General features: G+C 40.3%; 1 protein-coding gene across 1 annotated transcript; it reads right to left on the bottom strand.

Moving 5' to 3' along the window:
• Positions 1-3662: 3662 nt before the first annotated feature.
• LOC117452205 (zinc finger protein 462-like) lies at positions 3663-17354 on the bottom strand. The gene is made up of 11 exons (XM_034090696.1): positions 17260-17354; positions 16850-16908; positions 11701-16751; positions 11344-11612; positions 10951-11069; positions 10527-10661; positions 9993-10224; positions 9760-9902; positions 9445-9668; positions 5288-6176; positions 3663-4631 (listed from the first exon to the last, which is right to left on the bottom strand). The coding sequence occupies exons 2-11, from the start codon at positions 16857-16859 to the stop codon at positions 4507-4509; spliced, it is 7197 nt and encodes a 2398-aa protein (XP_033946587.1). The 5' UTR covers positions 16860-16908; positions 17260-17354; the 3' UTR covers positions 3663-4506.
• Positions 17355-17851: the final 497 nt, after the last annotated feature.

The following is a 17851-nucleotide window of genomic DNA, read 5'->3' as shown; positions in this document are numbered from 1 at the left end:
AGGCCTTATCCAGTGTGTTTTTACCCCTGGTAGCACATTTTATGTGTTGTACAAACTTTGGGAGATCTGTCTTCAAGTCTGCATGGTTGAAATCACCAGCTATGATATGGGCGGCTTCGGGATATGTGCTTTGTTGTGAATTGATAGCACTGTGCAGGTAGCCTAGCGCTATTTTAGCATTAGCATCTGGTGGTATGTAGACAGCTGTTACTATGACAACGGTAAACTCACGAGGGAGGTAAAAAGGCCTGCATTTCACCGTCAAGTACTCCAGGTCTGAAGAGCAATGACTGTCCATGATTATGGCATCCTTGCACCAGTTGTTATTTACGTAAATGCATAACCCCCCTCCCCTGCTTTTACCAGAGTCGATGTTTCTGTCCCAGCGGTATGCTCTTCGCCCCGCTAGCTCAATGGCTCCGTCTGGGATAAGTGGGTGTAGCCATGTCTCCGTTATGATCAGGATGCAACAATCTTGTACGTATTTATTTTCAGACATCTGTAGGTTTAGTTCATCCATTTTGTTGAGGATGGATCTAATGTCATTTCATGTAGAGCAGCCATAGCATCTCTGTGACTGCACTCAGCCGGACTGTAGCAGGGTAGAACTGGGTGACTCTTAGTGAAGCCGTCCAAGGCCATAGACAAAATGGAACCATGTACCAACAAAAGGGACACAAGGTCATCAATGTCTCTCTTTACCATTGGCCTAATTGCACAATAAATGAGTGGGGGAAAAAATGTGGAGCACTAATCCATCATGTGAAATGTTGAGTTAATCTAAATAATTACTTATGGGTTGAAATCAAATTAACATTAACATTAGAACTAAAGTCAGTCAAAATTGGACTTGCACGGATCAGAATCTAAGCAATACACCATTTTCCCAGCTCTGTAATGAAAAGGATAACAAGATTAGGTACATTACAGGAGTGTTTCAAAACACCCAAACATGCACACTTATCTTATTCTAGTAGAGATTAGAGGGCAAGGTCTAATGTTGTGAACAAAATGATCAAGTCAAAGTTATTTTATTTATTCTATGTTATGTACCACGTTTAATTTAATAATTAATCTTGATTTACTAATAACTTTAAAGAAGGCAACAATTTACAATTTGGATAAAGTGAATACTCATCCAAAGTGTGTGTGTGTGTGTGTGTGTGTGTGTGTGTGTGTGTGTGTGTGTGTGCGCGCTTGTCTGCCCAAGGTTTAAAACATTTGGGACAGCACAGCAGTGAGAATGTTATGAGAACCAATATGTTGTTTACACTAAACTCGAAGGACGCTAGACTGGAACACTTTAAATAAATCAAAACACTTGCACATTAATTAAATACATTTGACATTTAGCTCGAGCTGGGTTCAATACTTTTCTTTATGGTATTTAAAATTGGGCTCGAGTAGAACCCCTGAATTTGGCTTGCAACACAAAGTGATACTGATCTCTGTTGGACTTGGACATGTTATGATTCAAAGTGTGGGCCTGTAAAAGAGGCCCTTGGAAAACAACATCTATTTTTTAACTGTAATTACTTATTTTAAAGAGATTGCAACATTATACTTTTTAAAGAATTGGTCAATTAATTTAACACATTTTATTATGCACACAATAAAAAAACTTCAACAAATATATTGATCCTGGCTTAACCAGCGACCTTTACTCTGTTGTTCATAAGCCCGGTTTCAGAAAACGTGTCAGTAGTTTAACAACTATTTTAATTTTAGTAATGTCTATGGAGACCAATTGGTTGATTCGAGAAATAATTTGAAGCAGTTTAATAAAGAATGTTAGACTATTTTTAAAACTGTAATTGAACTTCAACTTATATTAATGATCTGATTCCAGTGGCCAGTTGGAACAGACAATCAACACAGTTTCCATTTTGCAGCAACAGCACAAAAGGTTTCAACAACAATTAATGAAACAAATAATACAACATTGACCTAAACAAAAACAGATTGTGCAACCCTGATCTCCTCAGGCAGGTCTCTGAGGGTCTTAAAGCAATATAATCTTCTTTTCTTCTTACACCTACAGCGTACACCCTGAACAGTGTGCTTCTTGTTTACATTTTCCTCTGCACACTGAGAGGCAGGACATAAAAACACTCTTTTGCTATTTATTTAAATGTTGCAGCACATTTATACTACCAGAATTTTGCAGCACATCTTTATATTATTTATTTTTCTCAAGTTATTTACTTTTGGTGAGATAACTAAAGTTTAGTTCATTTTACCCTGGCTATGGACTGATTCATTATTAGTTGTTACAAAACATTCACAAGACGGCGGGACAAACCAATATAGACCCCCCATCAGTGATGTACCTGAACGCGTTCAATGAACGATCGTTCATGAACGCGTTCATATTTTGGGCGAACGTGAACTGAACGTACTGTATTTCCGCTAGATGAACGTAATTGAGAACGCGTTCATTCTCAGCGCTGTATTATATAACGGCGTTCAAAAGTGTGCCAGATTTCATATGCCTTTCAGCCGAAATCCCAGTTAAAACACACAGTAAACAGGCTTCAAAATAATGCGGGAAACCACCCAATCTGGCAACAGCAAGCTGCCTGTGACGCGTACGCGCCTGGCACCCCTGGCTGTCGCACTAAAATATAAATATATTAAATATATCAGACTCCTCACAACAAACAATGTGGAACCGCGGAACCGGCGAGCATTGAATGAATGAATTAGTATGGACGAAGCCGAGAGCAGCTGGAGCAGCACTCGCTCAGAGTGAGACTCTACGGCAGGGGTGGGGAATCTCCGGCCTCCGGGCCGTATACGGCCCGCGAGACAATTTGGTACGGCCCTCGAGGTAATTTATAAACACACGCAAAAAATTAAAAAATTAAAGAAATCTAGACCGCAAAAAATTAAACAAGCGAGTGCCTGTTTTTCCTGGCCAAGGTCAGGGTCCTTGAACACAACACGAGCCTAACGTGTCATCACGTGGTATATGTCTCGACCATACAGTCTATGGATGACACGTTTGGCTCATGTTGTGTTCAAGGACCCTGACCTTGGCCAGGAAAAACAGGCACTCGCTTGTTTAATTTGTTTGCGGTCTAGATTTAAAAAATAAATAAAAAATCTTTTTTGTGTGTGTTTATAAATTACCTCGAGGGCCGTACCAAATGGTCTCGGGGGCCGTATACGGCCCGGGGGCCGGAGGTTCCCCACCCCTGTTCTAAAGTAATACATAAAGCATTTACAGAACCGTCTGATCTGTTCTCTTCCAGTGTGTATCTACTCTCATGGCTTTAGTTTGTTTAACGAAAAAATCTAAAACACAAATGAAAGCTTCAAGTTCTAAAAAAATAGAAAGAACAAATGTTTTGTTTCAATGAATAAAACAAGATGATTTCTCTATTTTCATTTATATCAATCAAGTGAAGCTTCGCATAATTCACAATTAATTAATAATAGCATAATCGTTTACCTTTAAGGTCCCACTTTTTACATTGTGCCTATTTTAACTATTTTACAGTGTTTGGTACTTGAATCTACAGCAATGCATCATATTCTACATGAGCATTTTTATGTAGCGTTGTTGCTGTCCTCAGAGAACCACGTTTCTCAATATTTCAAGTTTCTCAGGAAAACAGCCGTGTTCTGCTTTGTGACTGATTCTTTCAGCTGATCCAAGAGGCTTTAAAAAAAAAGTTTATTTAACATAAGAAGTAGAATTATCACAACACGTATCATTCTGTTCATCACAAACATTCAAAATCAATACATCTGGTTTTACATGGTTTTCACTGAAAAGGAAACAATTGTAATCCTGAAGGTAACTAAAGCGGTCAGACAAAGTGTACATGGAATATTTGCCTCCGTTGAGTAAAATTATGAAGTTGCATTGAATTAAAAAAAAAATCCTAAATACAGTATTGAGAAAATGCAATAGGTTATAATCTAGTTATGTTACTGATGCTGAATGAAATTAAGCTGCCTGACAGATAACAACAGCTCTTCCTGGTATCAAATACTCAACAGCACCTGAATGGAGCACCAGCATTTTCACAATCAATGGTTTTGAGCAGTTCTTCATACTGAACATAAATGTTCCATATGTAACAAAAGTTCACAGTGTAAATATTGTTGCATGTTTTACAGTATTAAATGGTTAACACATTCATTAAAAATAACTGCAGGAATAATAAAAAAAAAAGAAGAAACGAGGATCTTCACATGAGTTATTCATGCATAACCATTAATGTCTTTTTGACAAAGCTTCACACTTTATACATCCACCACCTTAGCTCCAAAGTTTGATTTGCTTAATCACACTAATTAAATCCTACGCATAACAGCTGTACCAAAAACAATTTATTATAAAAAAGGTTAAAATCTATAAAACATATATATGTTACCTGGTTAAACAGATTTACACTTTACAGTAACAGAGTAGAGGACGGATGATGAAAACAAATCTAGATTCTCATGGAGAAAATCAAGGGTGGACGCCTCTCGCTACGTACGAAACAAAAAACATTATATTCCATGTCGAAGGATGTGACGCTGCAGCTCAGAGCTGTTCATGAGGTTTCGTCCACACAACTGGCAGGTAAATGGCTGCTCCTCTGTGGCTGCTGGGCGAAGAGCGTCAGCATCTCCCTCTGTGAGTGCATCAAAAGGAAAACAGAAATAATTCAGCTGGTGTTAACATGCAGTTTCCAAAACCTAATTAAGGCTGCAAACTAACAATTAAATGTGTTGTCCCGCCATGAAACGATTAATTATTTAGTCTAAAATGTCCAGAAAATAGCGACAATAAATATTTTCAGGATGATAAGATGACTTTCATGTTTTGGCAGTCAAACATTAAAAGGTTATTATCATCAAACAGAGACCCTACAAATGTTTAACATTTTTGCATGAGAGCATAAATGACTGAAAACCTAAATCACAGTAAAAAGCAGGCATACTTTTCACATTAAGTACTTAGTTGCTTCCACTGTGATACTTTGAGGCCTTTCTCTGTTTTACGAAATACCTTCCGACTGTTGGTCAAACAAAACAGGATAAAGATGTGTCTTCATACTTAATAAACAAGGTATCAATATAATCAGCTGGTTAATAGATAATGAAAATAAAGTTTTTTGCCGGGCCCCTTTCACTGAGGCAGTGAAAAAGTTAGGCATCCAGACTGAGAACAGACTTACAATGAAAGCAATGAGGGCAGCAGCGTTGTTATGTTTTTCTTAGCTCTGCAACAACTCATCTCTAAATGTTTAGAATTGTATATTTGTACTCAATGTGATCAGTATCTTACCTTTGGGCACATAAGGATCTTCCTTCCTCCCGTCACCCTGCTCATGTTTTTCATCCTTGCATCGGTTCTCATCGTCAGCGATCGTCTCATCTGTTTTGTCCTGCTTTTGCTGAAGATGGTCACTCTGATCTTTCGCCTTGAAACAACCAAGAGGCTGCATTTCTTCTTTGAGATATTCCTTCTCGAGTACTGGCATGTCCTCGTAAGGGTCTCTCGTCTCCACAATGTTTTTGTGCACCTGTTGGTTTTTGTCGTTGGTCAGTGAGACATCTAAGCTTTCCTTATTGCTTATCTTGAGCTGTTCACACTTGGGCGACACAATACAAACGGCTGAACTTGCCTCGGCATTAGTTTGATTTTGTGGGTCATTTGCCAGAGATTTGCCACTTGTTTCACCCAGCAATACGGTCTCCCTTTGAACTTTATCTACAACCTCGGACTCAGTGTTCTCATCTGTCTTTGTCGTACAGGTAGATCCAAATGCTTTTTCTTGAGGAGCCTCATTATGCGGCTTACAGTCCTGTGTTTTTGCGGGAATCTTAGCATATTTTGTTGAGCTCCCCAGTGTCATCAGTTCTTTTAGTTGCCTGAACATTGTGCAGTTGTCTTCACTTTCTCCAAGTACCGGTTGGGCCGGCGAGAACACTACTGCCTCGGTCTGTGGTTTCACTTCGTCCCTCACCTCATTTTCTGTCAGTTCCTTAACTTGTGTCTTATGCGGACCTTCATTACTGCCAGTTACACACTCATCTGTTTCTGCATCATCGCTTTCGTTGCTTTGATGCTCCAAGTTAGACGAAGGTTCTTGTTCCTCTTCTGGCATCTTCCCAACCCTTGCCTCTAGCTGATCGAGGCTGACCTGACCCACAAGCTCGTGGTTCCTCACAACCTGCAAAAAAGCAAAACACATAAAGATCAAACTTCAAATTAACAAGAATCCACATTGCTCATTTGAAACCAGTTTTCTTTTTATGTTATTGCCGTTTGTGGGCTCTCTACTGGGAATCTACTATTGTGTTGTTTGTTGTCTTTGGTGGTTGTTATTTTCTGTCTTGTTTTTTAATTGTTTGTCTGATGTTTTATTGACTGTTTTGACAAAGCATATGGATTGGATTCACAAAAACAGATCTTTTATCTCATTAACCTGTGCATCACTAGTGGCTTTCACTCAGGGACTACAGATTCAACTTTAATTTAGTTTCTTGGCCATAATTTCGTGTTTACTACTCGCTGCTCGGGTCCTGTTGCTCCCTGTGTAGGGATGGGTATCGTTAAGGTTTTAACGGTACAACTACTTCGATACCGCTTATCGGTCCAGTCTTTTAACGGTACTTTTAACGGTTCTTTTGTAGAAAAAAATAAGGTAAACTAACTAAACAAATTGTGAACAAAACTAACATTGCTTTTTATTTAAATGAAATACATAATATTTCACATCAAAAGAAACAACAGTGTTTTAACAAATCGTATTAAATAATGTGATGACAGAACTGTAAACAGAATAGCTGAAACTTTAACAAAATAAATAACTCTGTTACCTCTAATCATTAACCCATGTTTGTATAATTTAGTTAACTCTGTGTGTTGCTGCTAGCATATACCTGATGTAAAACGTTACTCGTGGGTGGGGCTACAGAGCTACTAGAAAGACAGTGGAACCCGGTGCATTCCTCCGTCTGAATGTGGAGGACTTTTGCTAAATGTTCAGACAAATTGCTCGTGTTTCCGCCCTTACATGCTAAACTCTTATTGCACTTTTGGTAACGAGCATTGTCCACATGGAGACGGGTAAAGTTTAAACACACCTCGGAACGCGTTCTCTTCGCCATCTCCGCCGTGTGTGTGTGTTGCGGCATGTAGCAGCTGCGTGTGTGTGTGTGTAAACTGCCCCGCCCCTCGCAAGATCGAAAATACTAAAAATAATCATAGACGCATTTTGCATATTAGAAATGGAGTTGGCGACACTAACACTGCAATATAAGCAGGGGTGCACATAACTGGTTTGCCCTGGTTCTGAAAGGAGCACATGGAGATGTTGCTTGGTGCTCATCCTTAAAATGAAATAAACCGTAACTTTTGAGGGGGTCTTGACTTTATTTGCCAGACACACGGCACTGAACACACAGAGGTGAACACAGAACACACATGCAGAGGTGAACACAAGACAACATTAGCACGACCAGTAATCCTACAAGCTGTCATCACTACCCTCCTCTCTGTCTTCCTCTCTGTCAGACATGGTAGCTGATGATGTAGGCCTACTACTTTCTCTCTGGTTGAGTCTGCGATTAGCTGCTTGCATCCACAAGTCAACAGCTGGTTTTGGGTCGAAAGTCTCTGTTGTCATCTTAGACAAGTGGATGTATTCAAATAAGTATGTGAACATAACCAATAACCTACCATAGCCAATAACTGTTAATGTAACTTATTTTATTTGTGTTGTTCATTCATATCTTATTTTACCGTAACATTTATTTATGCATTTTTTTTTTATCTCTCCAGTTTTAAAGAATATGTTTGGTTACTGTCCTATAGTATGCATTGGAATGATTTCAAACCTGTTTATCCCAATAATTATAAAGGAGTGCCTTGGAAATATGTGTTTACATAAATTGTGACCAAACCGTTTGAACTTAGACTAAAGTGAACTATCTAAACACTCAAGAGTCCTTTACCTCACTGAGCTGTAGCCATCAGCCTCTCAGTCTGACTGGAGAGGACTCTCCCTCCACATTATTGTAGAAACATCTTCTTCTTATATCCGTTAGAGCAGCTAGCACCAGATGCTAATAACAACAGCGCCGGTGTAGGTACCATATCTGCACGGCCTACCAGATCAGCACGGGGTCCGTTACGCTTACTAATGACGTCACGCATTGGCTGTATGGCAACTCAAGAGGACATTTTACACGGCCAAATTCCGCAAAGAATATTAAAAGATAACAATCGTCAGTGAATGTATGTTAGTGGAACTGTGTCAGGAAAGTGAAGTGTTAATTAAGTAATGTTATTGAAGAACTGAAATGCATAAAATTGAAAGTTAATATGTATCATATCCCTATCATATTGCATTTTGGCTGTGAGCTGCGGCGCCAGATAAGCCAACATCACCCATTTTCATCACTTACAGCGCCCATCGTACAGGGCGAATGAAACGTGTAACAGGGGTGAAAAGGGTGTTACATTTACTTAATTATGAATATTGTTACATCAAGGCCGAAAATTAGGATGAGCCCCAACGGCCAACAATGTTTTTTCCCCTCCCAGATCTGTCAGTGTAGCGCCTCCCCAGGCGAACATCTATAACGCCAGTGCGACGGGCCAGCCCTGAGTTCATATGCAACTTGCAAATATCTCTCTCTCCTCTCTCCCTTCTCTCTCTCCCTCTATGTTGGTACGCAAATGCGCCTTTTTTCAAATGACCCGGTGCTCTTTTTTTGGCGGAGGTGCGCATGCGCACACCAGTTATATGCATCCCTGAATCTAATGTGTGTGTAGCAATAATACATATGACATATTTTTTACATGTCTCCAGTACCGATAAAAAGACCGAGAACGTTGGAGCTTAGCGGTACCACGGTCTTTAATAATTCAGCCCCGGGGCCCGTTTAATACCGGGGCTCGGTACCCATGCCTATCCCTGTGTGCTGTGTGTAAGGTCTGAGATTTCTTAAATTAGGTTTTTCATTATCCTCCATTTTATTAATAGATGTGTTCTTACACAGGGATCAATGATTTAAAGTAGCTTATTGTTTACTCTAGTCCAGCTAAGAAGCCTGTCAAAAGGAGAGAGTTGTATACTGTAAAAACTCCTTATGAAAATAAGTTATATTCAGCTATATAAAGAAAATATGACCCGACTTCCCATTTGCACTGCTTGACGTATAGGTCATTGCAACAAACTTTTATTTGGACAAGTAGGGGCCGATGTGTCAAACCTGCAACAATTTCTTAAACCGCCTAATCGTTAAATTAGTAACCATTATTTACTACAATACATTTCTACAATGGCAACTGAAAATGTGAAACAAAGAAGCTGTCTGTGATGCGCATTACTTTTGCCAAATTCCAGTACATTGAAAGTGTATCATTTACAATTCCTTCACACAGAAAGGAATCCCAGTGATGCATTGAAGCCTTTAGTAACAAATCCTCACCTGATGCTTATCACTCAGGTGCGCCTCGAGGTCGCTCAGCTGAATGCAGTCAAAGTAGCACAGCCGACACTTGTAGGGTTTGATGTCATCGTGCCTCGTCATGTGCAGATTCAAGTTTTCAGCACTTCCGCTCGTGAAAGTGCATTTGTGACAGCGGAAGACGATGCCTTGAAGGCAACGAGATAGCTTCGAGCGACACACTTCAATTGGCACAACACGTTCCTCTATAAAGAAAATAAATAAAGACTGAACATAACATCATGGATTACGATATCAGGGGGTGGGACACAAAATCCTGACAGGCATCTAACCTACCACGATGTAAGATGATGTGATCGATCATGTTATTCTTATTCTTGGTCTGGTACAGGCAGAAAGGGCAGCGCAGGTCTTTGTCATGAGTAGGTAGTGATTGGCATGTAGAGTGGCCCCTCTCCATGTGCATCTCAAAAGTTTTCCTAATAGAAAAAAACAACAGTAGTTTTTACAATGAAAGACGCATTCTCTTTTGAACATTAAAAAAACGTCTCATGGAGATTGTAACTTACTTTACACCTGTGAAGAACTCGCAGTCCTTACACCTGAAGATCTTCTTTCCATGGCGATTTACGTAGTGACGTCGTATACTAGACCGGTGTTCAGTGTTGAAATTGCAGAACTCACAGTGAAGAAGACTGTTAGGTAACATGGCTTCTTGCTTATGTGATTCATTAGTCTTTGCCATTGAACTATAGTGGTTCAACTGGCGCTGAACATCTGGAGGCTCCAGGTAAAGCGACTCTGTCAAAGCACAATAAACATTACATGTCACTTGTTAGACGCTTTTATCCAAAGCGACTTACATACTCAATACTGTGGACAATCCCCACAGGAGCAATTTGGGGTGAAGTGTCTCAGAGACACAACAACATGCTGACTGCAATGGGGTTTGAACCTGATCCGAACACCAACGCTCAACCCACTGCACCACACGCCTCCCCAATAAATCACTCTTATAGCCACTAATGCAATAAACTAAGTATGAAATAGACATTTTACCAGCTACATATTTGTGATTATTGAAAATAAAAAGGATGACTTACTTTTAGGAATTCCAGGTTTTCCATCACTTTCAGGCCAACAGTTCAATTCCTCTGATGAACTTAAGAGCTCCTTGCCAGTCACCTGAGCGCTCTCCTCTTCTTCATTATCACTCTCATCAGAATCCAGTATGACACCTGAGCAGCGGTATAAACATGGAATGAAAGTCAGAAATATTTGCAATATCACAATGTATACGAACTGTGTAAGGTTTGAGTAAAGGTAAATAATGACATTCAGGCTACACTTTCTGGTAAATGTGTAGCCTGAAAAAGCTTGCATGGAAAATTCATGTCACTTAAAATTGTCCTTGTATTACTGATAATAAAATATATATCAGGAGGTATAGGACACATCACATCAATGTGAGATCTTTACCAGTTCATTGAATGTTTGCTAATGGTGCGTAATTTGCACGTTACTCACCTTTATGTATTTTCATAAAATGACTCCTCCACAGGCCCATGACCGTGGTCCGATAGGGACAGAAGCTACAGAGGTAAGGCCTCACGGTCCCAGCTTTGATCTGAACATATTTGTCAATGCTGTTAAGAGGATGACAAAATGTCAGATCAGTCAGATATTATCAAGTCAGCTTATAAATAGGTAAATATATCTAAGGGGATCTGGACATCACATTTGTGTATGTGACATTTAAAATACTAATAATGCCATCTGAACAATACTGTGATAATATACTATTTCAATCTATTTGAATATGTGCAAGTGAACCCAAATGGAGAGGTCATATATCTAGTGTAAGCTACATTTTTGTTAATACTACATTCCCTAATAACAAACAGCTGAAGTTGTTCCTACCCGTGTAGCAGATGATCCTGCTTCTTGATGGCTGCCACAGCTGCATGGCTGCGCTCATGCGAACGCAAACCTTTCAGTGACATGAAAGTCCGCCGACACAGTTTGCAAGCGTGTTCACTTGATTCCATCTGCGGCATCTCTACATCAGCCTGGTTTGGAGATGGCGACAGAGGACTCTGTGGCAAAGTCAAAGTCTGTACTGGCCTCACGTTCCACTGGGCCAGGTCCTCCACAGGTTCTAACATGAGAAGATTATCTTGCCCACCAAGCTGAAAATTAAACCCAGTTGTTGTTAACAAATTGGAGCTGAAGCATGTAGCAAAGGGTCAAAAATGGAAATATTTGCAAGGAACTTACTTTGAGGGATGTGGCCGCTGGTGTTGTCATAGTGTCAGGTGATGTTGTTTTATTTGAAGGCTTTGCCCTCACTCTGTGGCAATCCAGGTGGTACCACAGCTTCCTAGTTCCATTCATCAGTTTGTTGCAGTGCACACACCTGTAGAGACCTGTGCTGCCCTTCTTTGTTCCTTGTGATAGCACAATGAAGTCTAGGCAATCTGAGCTATGAAAAGTATCATAGTGGGCTAGAAGCAGCTGAGGTGAGAGAAACGTCAACTCTGGACACTTCTTACATTCGGTGGGTGTAGGTTCTTCAGATTCAGCCACAGGTAGAATGCTGGCATTGCTGATTGTACAGTTATATTTCTCAAGCAGCTTGTGTGTGGTAAGTGGATCATATTTGTGACGTTTTTTGTAGTGAGTTTGCAGGTATCTTCGATAGATTGCTTCGTAGGAACACATGTGGCACTTCCATACTTTTTGCTTGTTCTGTACTGACTGACATGTCTCCTGAGTGTTCAACTGGTCTCTGGAGCCCATTTCTGTGGCGCTTACTGCTGGTGTATTACTTTTTAAAGACGTACACACTAAGACATTAGAGCCTTGATCAGGTTGCTTTTCAGCTGAATGTTCAGAAGTTGTTGGCTCAGCACCATCGTGGTCCCTCACACAGTGGATTTTCAGTTTCTTCATTGATGCAAAAATGAGTGGACACATTTCACAAAGGTACCCTTTCACATTAGAATTTTGTCCAACCGTAGGCCCCACCATGTTGGTAGCAACTACATCTGTTGGAAGGTTGTCTGCCCTGGCAAGGATGTTTGGATGCCTCATTTGGCAGTGAGTGAGAGTGCCATGGTAACTTGAATTCACATAGGGGCAAGTTGGACACCTGTAGATCAATTTGTTGTTTTCCTCAATTGTGCCGGACTTACATGCCTCATCAGTGTTTTCTGGTTGATGAGGCTCTGGCTTCTCGGGGCCCTTCTTGTATACTGGGGCACAGTATTTTAAGAAGCTGCTCCTTCCATGTTTGTGGATATAATGGCTTCCAAGAAGTGGTTTTGTGAAATAGGAATTGGTACACAGTTCGCACTTGTATACACCATCCTGAACCTTTAAAACTGAAGCCTTCTTGTGGTGAACACGCACATGTCGATCAATCGCTATTTTTGTGCTGCTATGGTAAGTGCAGTACTGGCACTTATTCACGGCATACTTTTTCTTACATAAAAACGAGATCTTTGAAACTGGCAGCCGATTGGCCAGGGTCTTAAATGGTTTTATTTTGCTAACAGCTGAGGGTTTAGGTGGCTTTTCTTCGGTCTCCGTATGCTCTCTCTTGCAGTGCCTTTTCAGCCTCTCCACCGTTGAGCAGATATGGGGGCAGGTTTGACACATATAGCCCCTAATTTTTAAATTGCCAGGATTACCAGGACCATTTATTTTCAAACAGTCATCCCAGTTTGCTAATTGTGCTATATCTAAGTGAAAATTGTCTGCCCTGACTTTGAGGGTAGGATGCCTCATCTGGAAGTGAGTTTGAACTCCTTTGAAACCGGTATTGACGTAGGTACAATACGGACACTTGAAGACATGCTTGTGTGTTTCACTTTGCTCTTGCTTTTCCTCTTGGTTTTCATTCACAGCTTCATAGTGTTTCATTCCACAGTGAACGCTTAGGCCATGCGGTTTGTTAAACTTTGCAGGGCAGTAAGGGCACCTGAGTATTTCGGATGATGCTGTTGCTTTAGGGGGTGAAACAGGTGGCATGTCGAATTCCAGAGGCACTTGGTAGGATTCTAATGTCCCAGGCATTTCATTATCGTCTTCCATCTGCCTGTTTGCACTTTGTCTTTTGCTTTTGGCCGCATCCATGACAGAGCCGTCTTCTTTTACTGACCATGGATGAACATCACGGTAGTGCTGTGCAATGACTAACAATGAGCCACCCTTAAATGAACATGCTCTGCATGAATACGTATCATTGTGTCCAGATATCTTTGATAGTACGCTGTCATTACCTTCAGGAATATCATCAGTGCACTTCTCTTGAGCTTTTTGTCTTTTAGGTTCCCTTTTGGGACCAACATACAATCGATCAATCACATATTCAAGGCTTCGTTTACGCCCTGGGTGTTGCTCCTTGTGATGTTCAAAGACTGCTGCTGCGTTTTTGTGGGAGAAAACACACATGTCACAGTGATACCCTGTCTGTAAATCTCCTTGTTCGTAACACAATTTTAAAACATTTGAGACTGTGCACTTTGTCTCGTGGATGTTCCCCATGTGCCTCTTCAAAACACATACATATTGAGTTGTGTATGTGCATCTATGGCACTGAAGGGTCCTCTGGGTCTGTGAGGCTGGGGATGAAACTGACACAGATTTGCAAATCATTTTCTTTCTTTTTTTTTTATTGTTTTTTACCTCTGCAAGATTTACTTCTTGGCTTCTATTTGCTTTTAGGTCTGATTTCTGTGCTTTTTCACAAACAATAGTGGTATACAGACGAACTTGTTTGCCCGTAATTATAAATCCACTATGTTTTCTAGAGTAATGCCTCAGTACTGATTGCACAGTGCGCTGTCTATAGTTACAATAGTGGCAGAAAAACATATCTTCATCGCCCTTTTTCATGAGGGGCTGTGGTAGATGTGTGGAGAAGGCGAACTCCTTAGCTTGAGATTTAGATTTTTCAATTTCATCCCGAATCAAAGCTGTATGTTGAAGAATACATTCTTTGTCATAAGTTAGGCCTCTGTGAAGTTGGTTTTGATGGTTTGCTACTCCTTTTGCAGATGGATTTCCATAGTTGCAATTTTGGCAGTAAAACAAATTTTCCGCACAAGCATAAGCATGTCCTGCTTCGTCATACTCTATATGTGGAGCTGTTTCACTATATACCTCAGCTTGTTGACAGGTTTTGGTTTTAGAGGATTTAGTACTTCCTGGAGACTCAGCTTCACTTTGGCGTTTCTTTTTCCGCACAGCAACACTATGACTTAGGATCTCTTCAATGCATGTTAGTGCTTGGAGAGAGTGTTTGGCGTTATGATGACCAACAACGCTTTTAATTTTGGTACTTGAATAACCGCAAAACTGACAGTAGAACAGTATATTTGGTGAACTGCAGGATAAACTGTCCATTTCACTGTAGCGTTTAGTGGGCGACCTTTTTCTTGCTTCTTCCACAGATTCCTGTTTCTCAACTTTGGGAGACTCTAAATTAGTCTTAGAAGCGTTTGTAGGGTGCATATTTTGTGATGGCTCAGCTTTGTCTTTTGTTTGCTCAGAAGAATCGGAGATGTTGGTTTGAGGAGCAGCCTTTTCTGTTATTGTCAGAGGGTTTGGAGACTTATCTGGCGTCATTTGTGATGTAGTAGACGAAGGGATGCGAGATGACTGTTTGATTTTGTCTATTGAGACTTCTTCACCTGGGTGGATTTTCTGGTAGTGGACATGCATAACAACAACGGACTTATGACTAAACTTGCAGGTGTTGCAATGATACAGGATCACGTCTGCTCTGTTAGGGGTAGGATGTTGGGGTAAGGGTGCATTTTGCACTTCCTTACTAGCTGTACAGGCACTCTCAGGAGGAATCTCTTCTTCTCTTCCTGGACTGGATGCTTTATCAATTGTATTTGACTGATATGATCCCTCTTGGCATCCAGTGGCTGAGTATCTGCAGTACATCAAGGAATTATCCAATCGATGTGTTGGGTGATTTTCCTTGAAATGTTTAATCAAAGACTCCAACATGTTGGTCGTAAACAGACACACAAAACATTTGAACACCAAACTGAGTTCATGTGAATGCATCTTGAAGACATTTGGGGCCTCTGGATGATTTTCAGTGTAGTGTTTCTTGAGGTTAGCTACACTCAAAAACTCAACTGGACACTGCAGACAGCGAAAGGTAGCACTCGCATCACTTCGATCCTTTATGTAAGCAACATTGTATCTTACATAGGGGTGGTTGTTCTGATAATGGGTAGACACATTTGTGATGCCCACATCTCTGTATTCACAGTGCTTACAAAGATAAACCAGTGAATTGTCTGTGTTTCCATTGACACAATGATGTTTATTTTCTCCTTCATCTTCGCTCACATCAAATGAAAACTCTGTGTTGCTTGACGGTATTTGTTGACTTGTGTTTGCTTTCTCTGATAGCTTTGTCTTTTCTTTGTTCGTCTTTGATTTTTTAGCTGGTGGGCTTCTTGATCTTTCATTGTTGGTCCTCTGGCCACCTTTGTCAGGAACCATGTCTCTTGATTGAACCATGGGCTTTGGTTGTTTCAGGTCAGTACTTAAAAAGTGGTCATTCAGCAAAAACTGTTGAGAAACACGGTTTAGGTCAATGATAGACTTTGCATTTACTTTAAACACACCACTGCTGTTTGGACTGGAGCTTGGGGGAGATTCCTGCAAAATAATGGTCGTTGTGGTGCATTCTGGAAGCTTTGCGCTTTCAGCTAACTTCACTGTGGTTTTCCCATTTGATCCCGATGCTGCCACAAAGTACTTTGTAATGGTTTGCAATTGCCTCTTGTATGTCTTCCGATCCTTGGATGTGTTAAGTGTGGGTTTCGATTTTGAGGTAGACATAACTGAAAGACAGGAGGGAATCTCACTTGCTCCTACTGCAGCATCACCACGCGCTTTTTTTGAGACTTCAGATATCTCGGCACCCGGGTTTTCAGAGATGATTACATTTCCAATCACGTTCTGATCTTCTGTCTTTATTTGACAATGTTTCTCGTGACTTTTTAAAACGTCCAAATCTAAAGCTTTAAAATCACACTGCTGGCATTCAAAATCATCTTCTGTATTTGTGGAATTGTAGTCAACATTTGCGTTGTTAGTCCCAGGGTTTTTTAAATCAGCCTCTCTAAGAGCACCTTCTACATCATAGCCATGCACATGTTTGAGGTGTTTAAAAAGATAGACCTTGGATTTAAAGTGGACAGTACAGTGTCTACACTGGACAGACTTGGTTGTGGTTTCTTGAGAGATAACGGGGTTCTCTTTCATGTGGCCAGAAGAGGAAAAGTGTGTTGAATCTAAGGAGGTAAATAACAGATACTGTTGAATAAAACTCAACGTGATGACATGCATTACACTGAAACAGCATTGTCACTAAATAGAAAGTGATAAATACCTTGTTGCATCTTGGACTCCTCTCCAAACACAGAGAATGAAGACACAGCTGTGACTCACCTAGAGGATTGAAAGCCTAAATGATTGGGTTGCTGAAGGTACAAAACCAGCAAACCACATGTGATTTCTACTTTGTTAACACTGTTTTTAAGTTAAGTGTTCTACTGAGGGCTTCTACATGGATTCAAAAGGAAAAAACGATATCAACATGGGATATACTGCTACTACAGCAGTTCACCAATGGTCCACGAAACAACTTGGGACCAAAGTCAGGTATGTTCAACAGGAAGGAAACGAAGAGCAAACCCAGCAGCCCATTACCAAAAAAAACTATTTGAAAAACACAATGAAAAGACATAGTACACAAATATAACTAATTAAAACATATGTGCAAATAAATAAAGTACTCACGCATGTAGACAGGCCCAATATTAGGCTTATAATACAATATTTTGAATCGATGATGTTGTTAACGTAGAGAGAGGACACATTTCCGCCATTTTTCCCGCTAGTCCAACTCCCTCTGGCCTGCTTCCGGTCCGACATCTGAGGATGTCACTTCACTTCCGTCGAGAACCTCTTAACCTTCAAAATAAAACAGATTTGAGGCACTTTGCACAGACAAAGAAGGACTTGAGGAGACGATAAAGTAACTGGTGAAACATGAATTTACCAGTGAATTCTTGTTATAGGCTACACACCTGTATTATAATGAGCTGATGGAGCACAGGCGATGTTCTGCTACTTCGACATTTGTGTAACGTAACCCCCGGAGCCGTATCCGTTTAACTTATTTTTTTTTTTAAACCAGACTTACACCTTTTCCATGAAAAAAATGGTCACTTGTTAAAATATATTTTAATGTCTTAATGCTTTTAGTTTTGTACGGATCGGCTCAGAGAACATTTTGATCGATTGAGTTATTAATTTAACTGATTCAAAATAAATAATAAGTCATAACCTATTGCATAATTACGGCCATGTACATTTCGTTTTAGTTTTG

This window comes from Pseudochaenichthys georgianus, chromosome 9 (assembly GCF_902827115.2).
Source record: "Pseudochaenichthys georgianus chromosome 9, fPseGeo1.2, whole genome shotgun sequence".
In the NCBI taxonomy this organism is placed as follows: Eukaryota; Metazoa; Chordata; class Actinopteri; order Perciformes; family Channichthyidae; genus Pseudochaenichthys; species Pseudochaenichthys georgianus.
Note: the sequence above shows the minus strand (reverse complement) of the source record. Positions and strands in the feature narration are given on the sequence as shown.

What these genes read in the sequence shown, in the direction of transcription:
- LOC117452205 (XM_034090696.1), bottom strand. An exon ending in ACCTGAGTGATAAGCATCAG is followed by an intron (nt 6,177 to 9,444) that starts GTGAGGATTTGT and finishes GCTTTTTTGCAG; the next exon opens with GTTGTGAGGAACCACGAGCT. An exon ending in AGATCCTTATGTGCCCAAAG is followed by an intron (nt 4,632 to 5,287) that starts GTAAGATACTGA and finishes ATGCACTCACAG; the next exon opens with AGGGAGATGCTGACGCTCTT.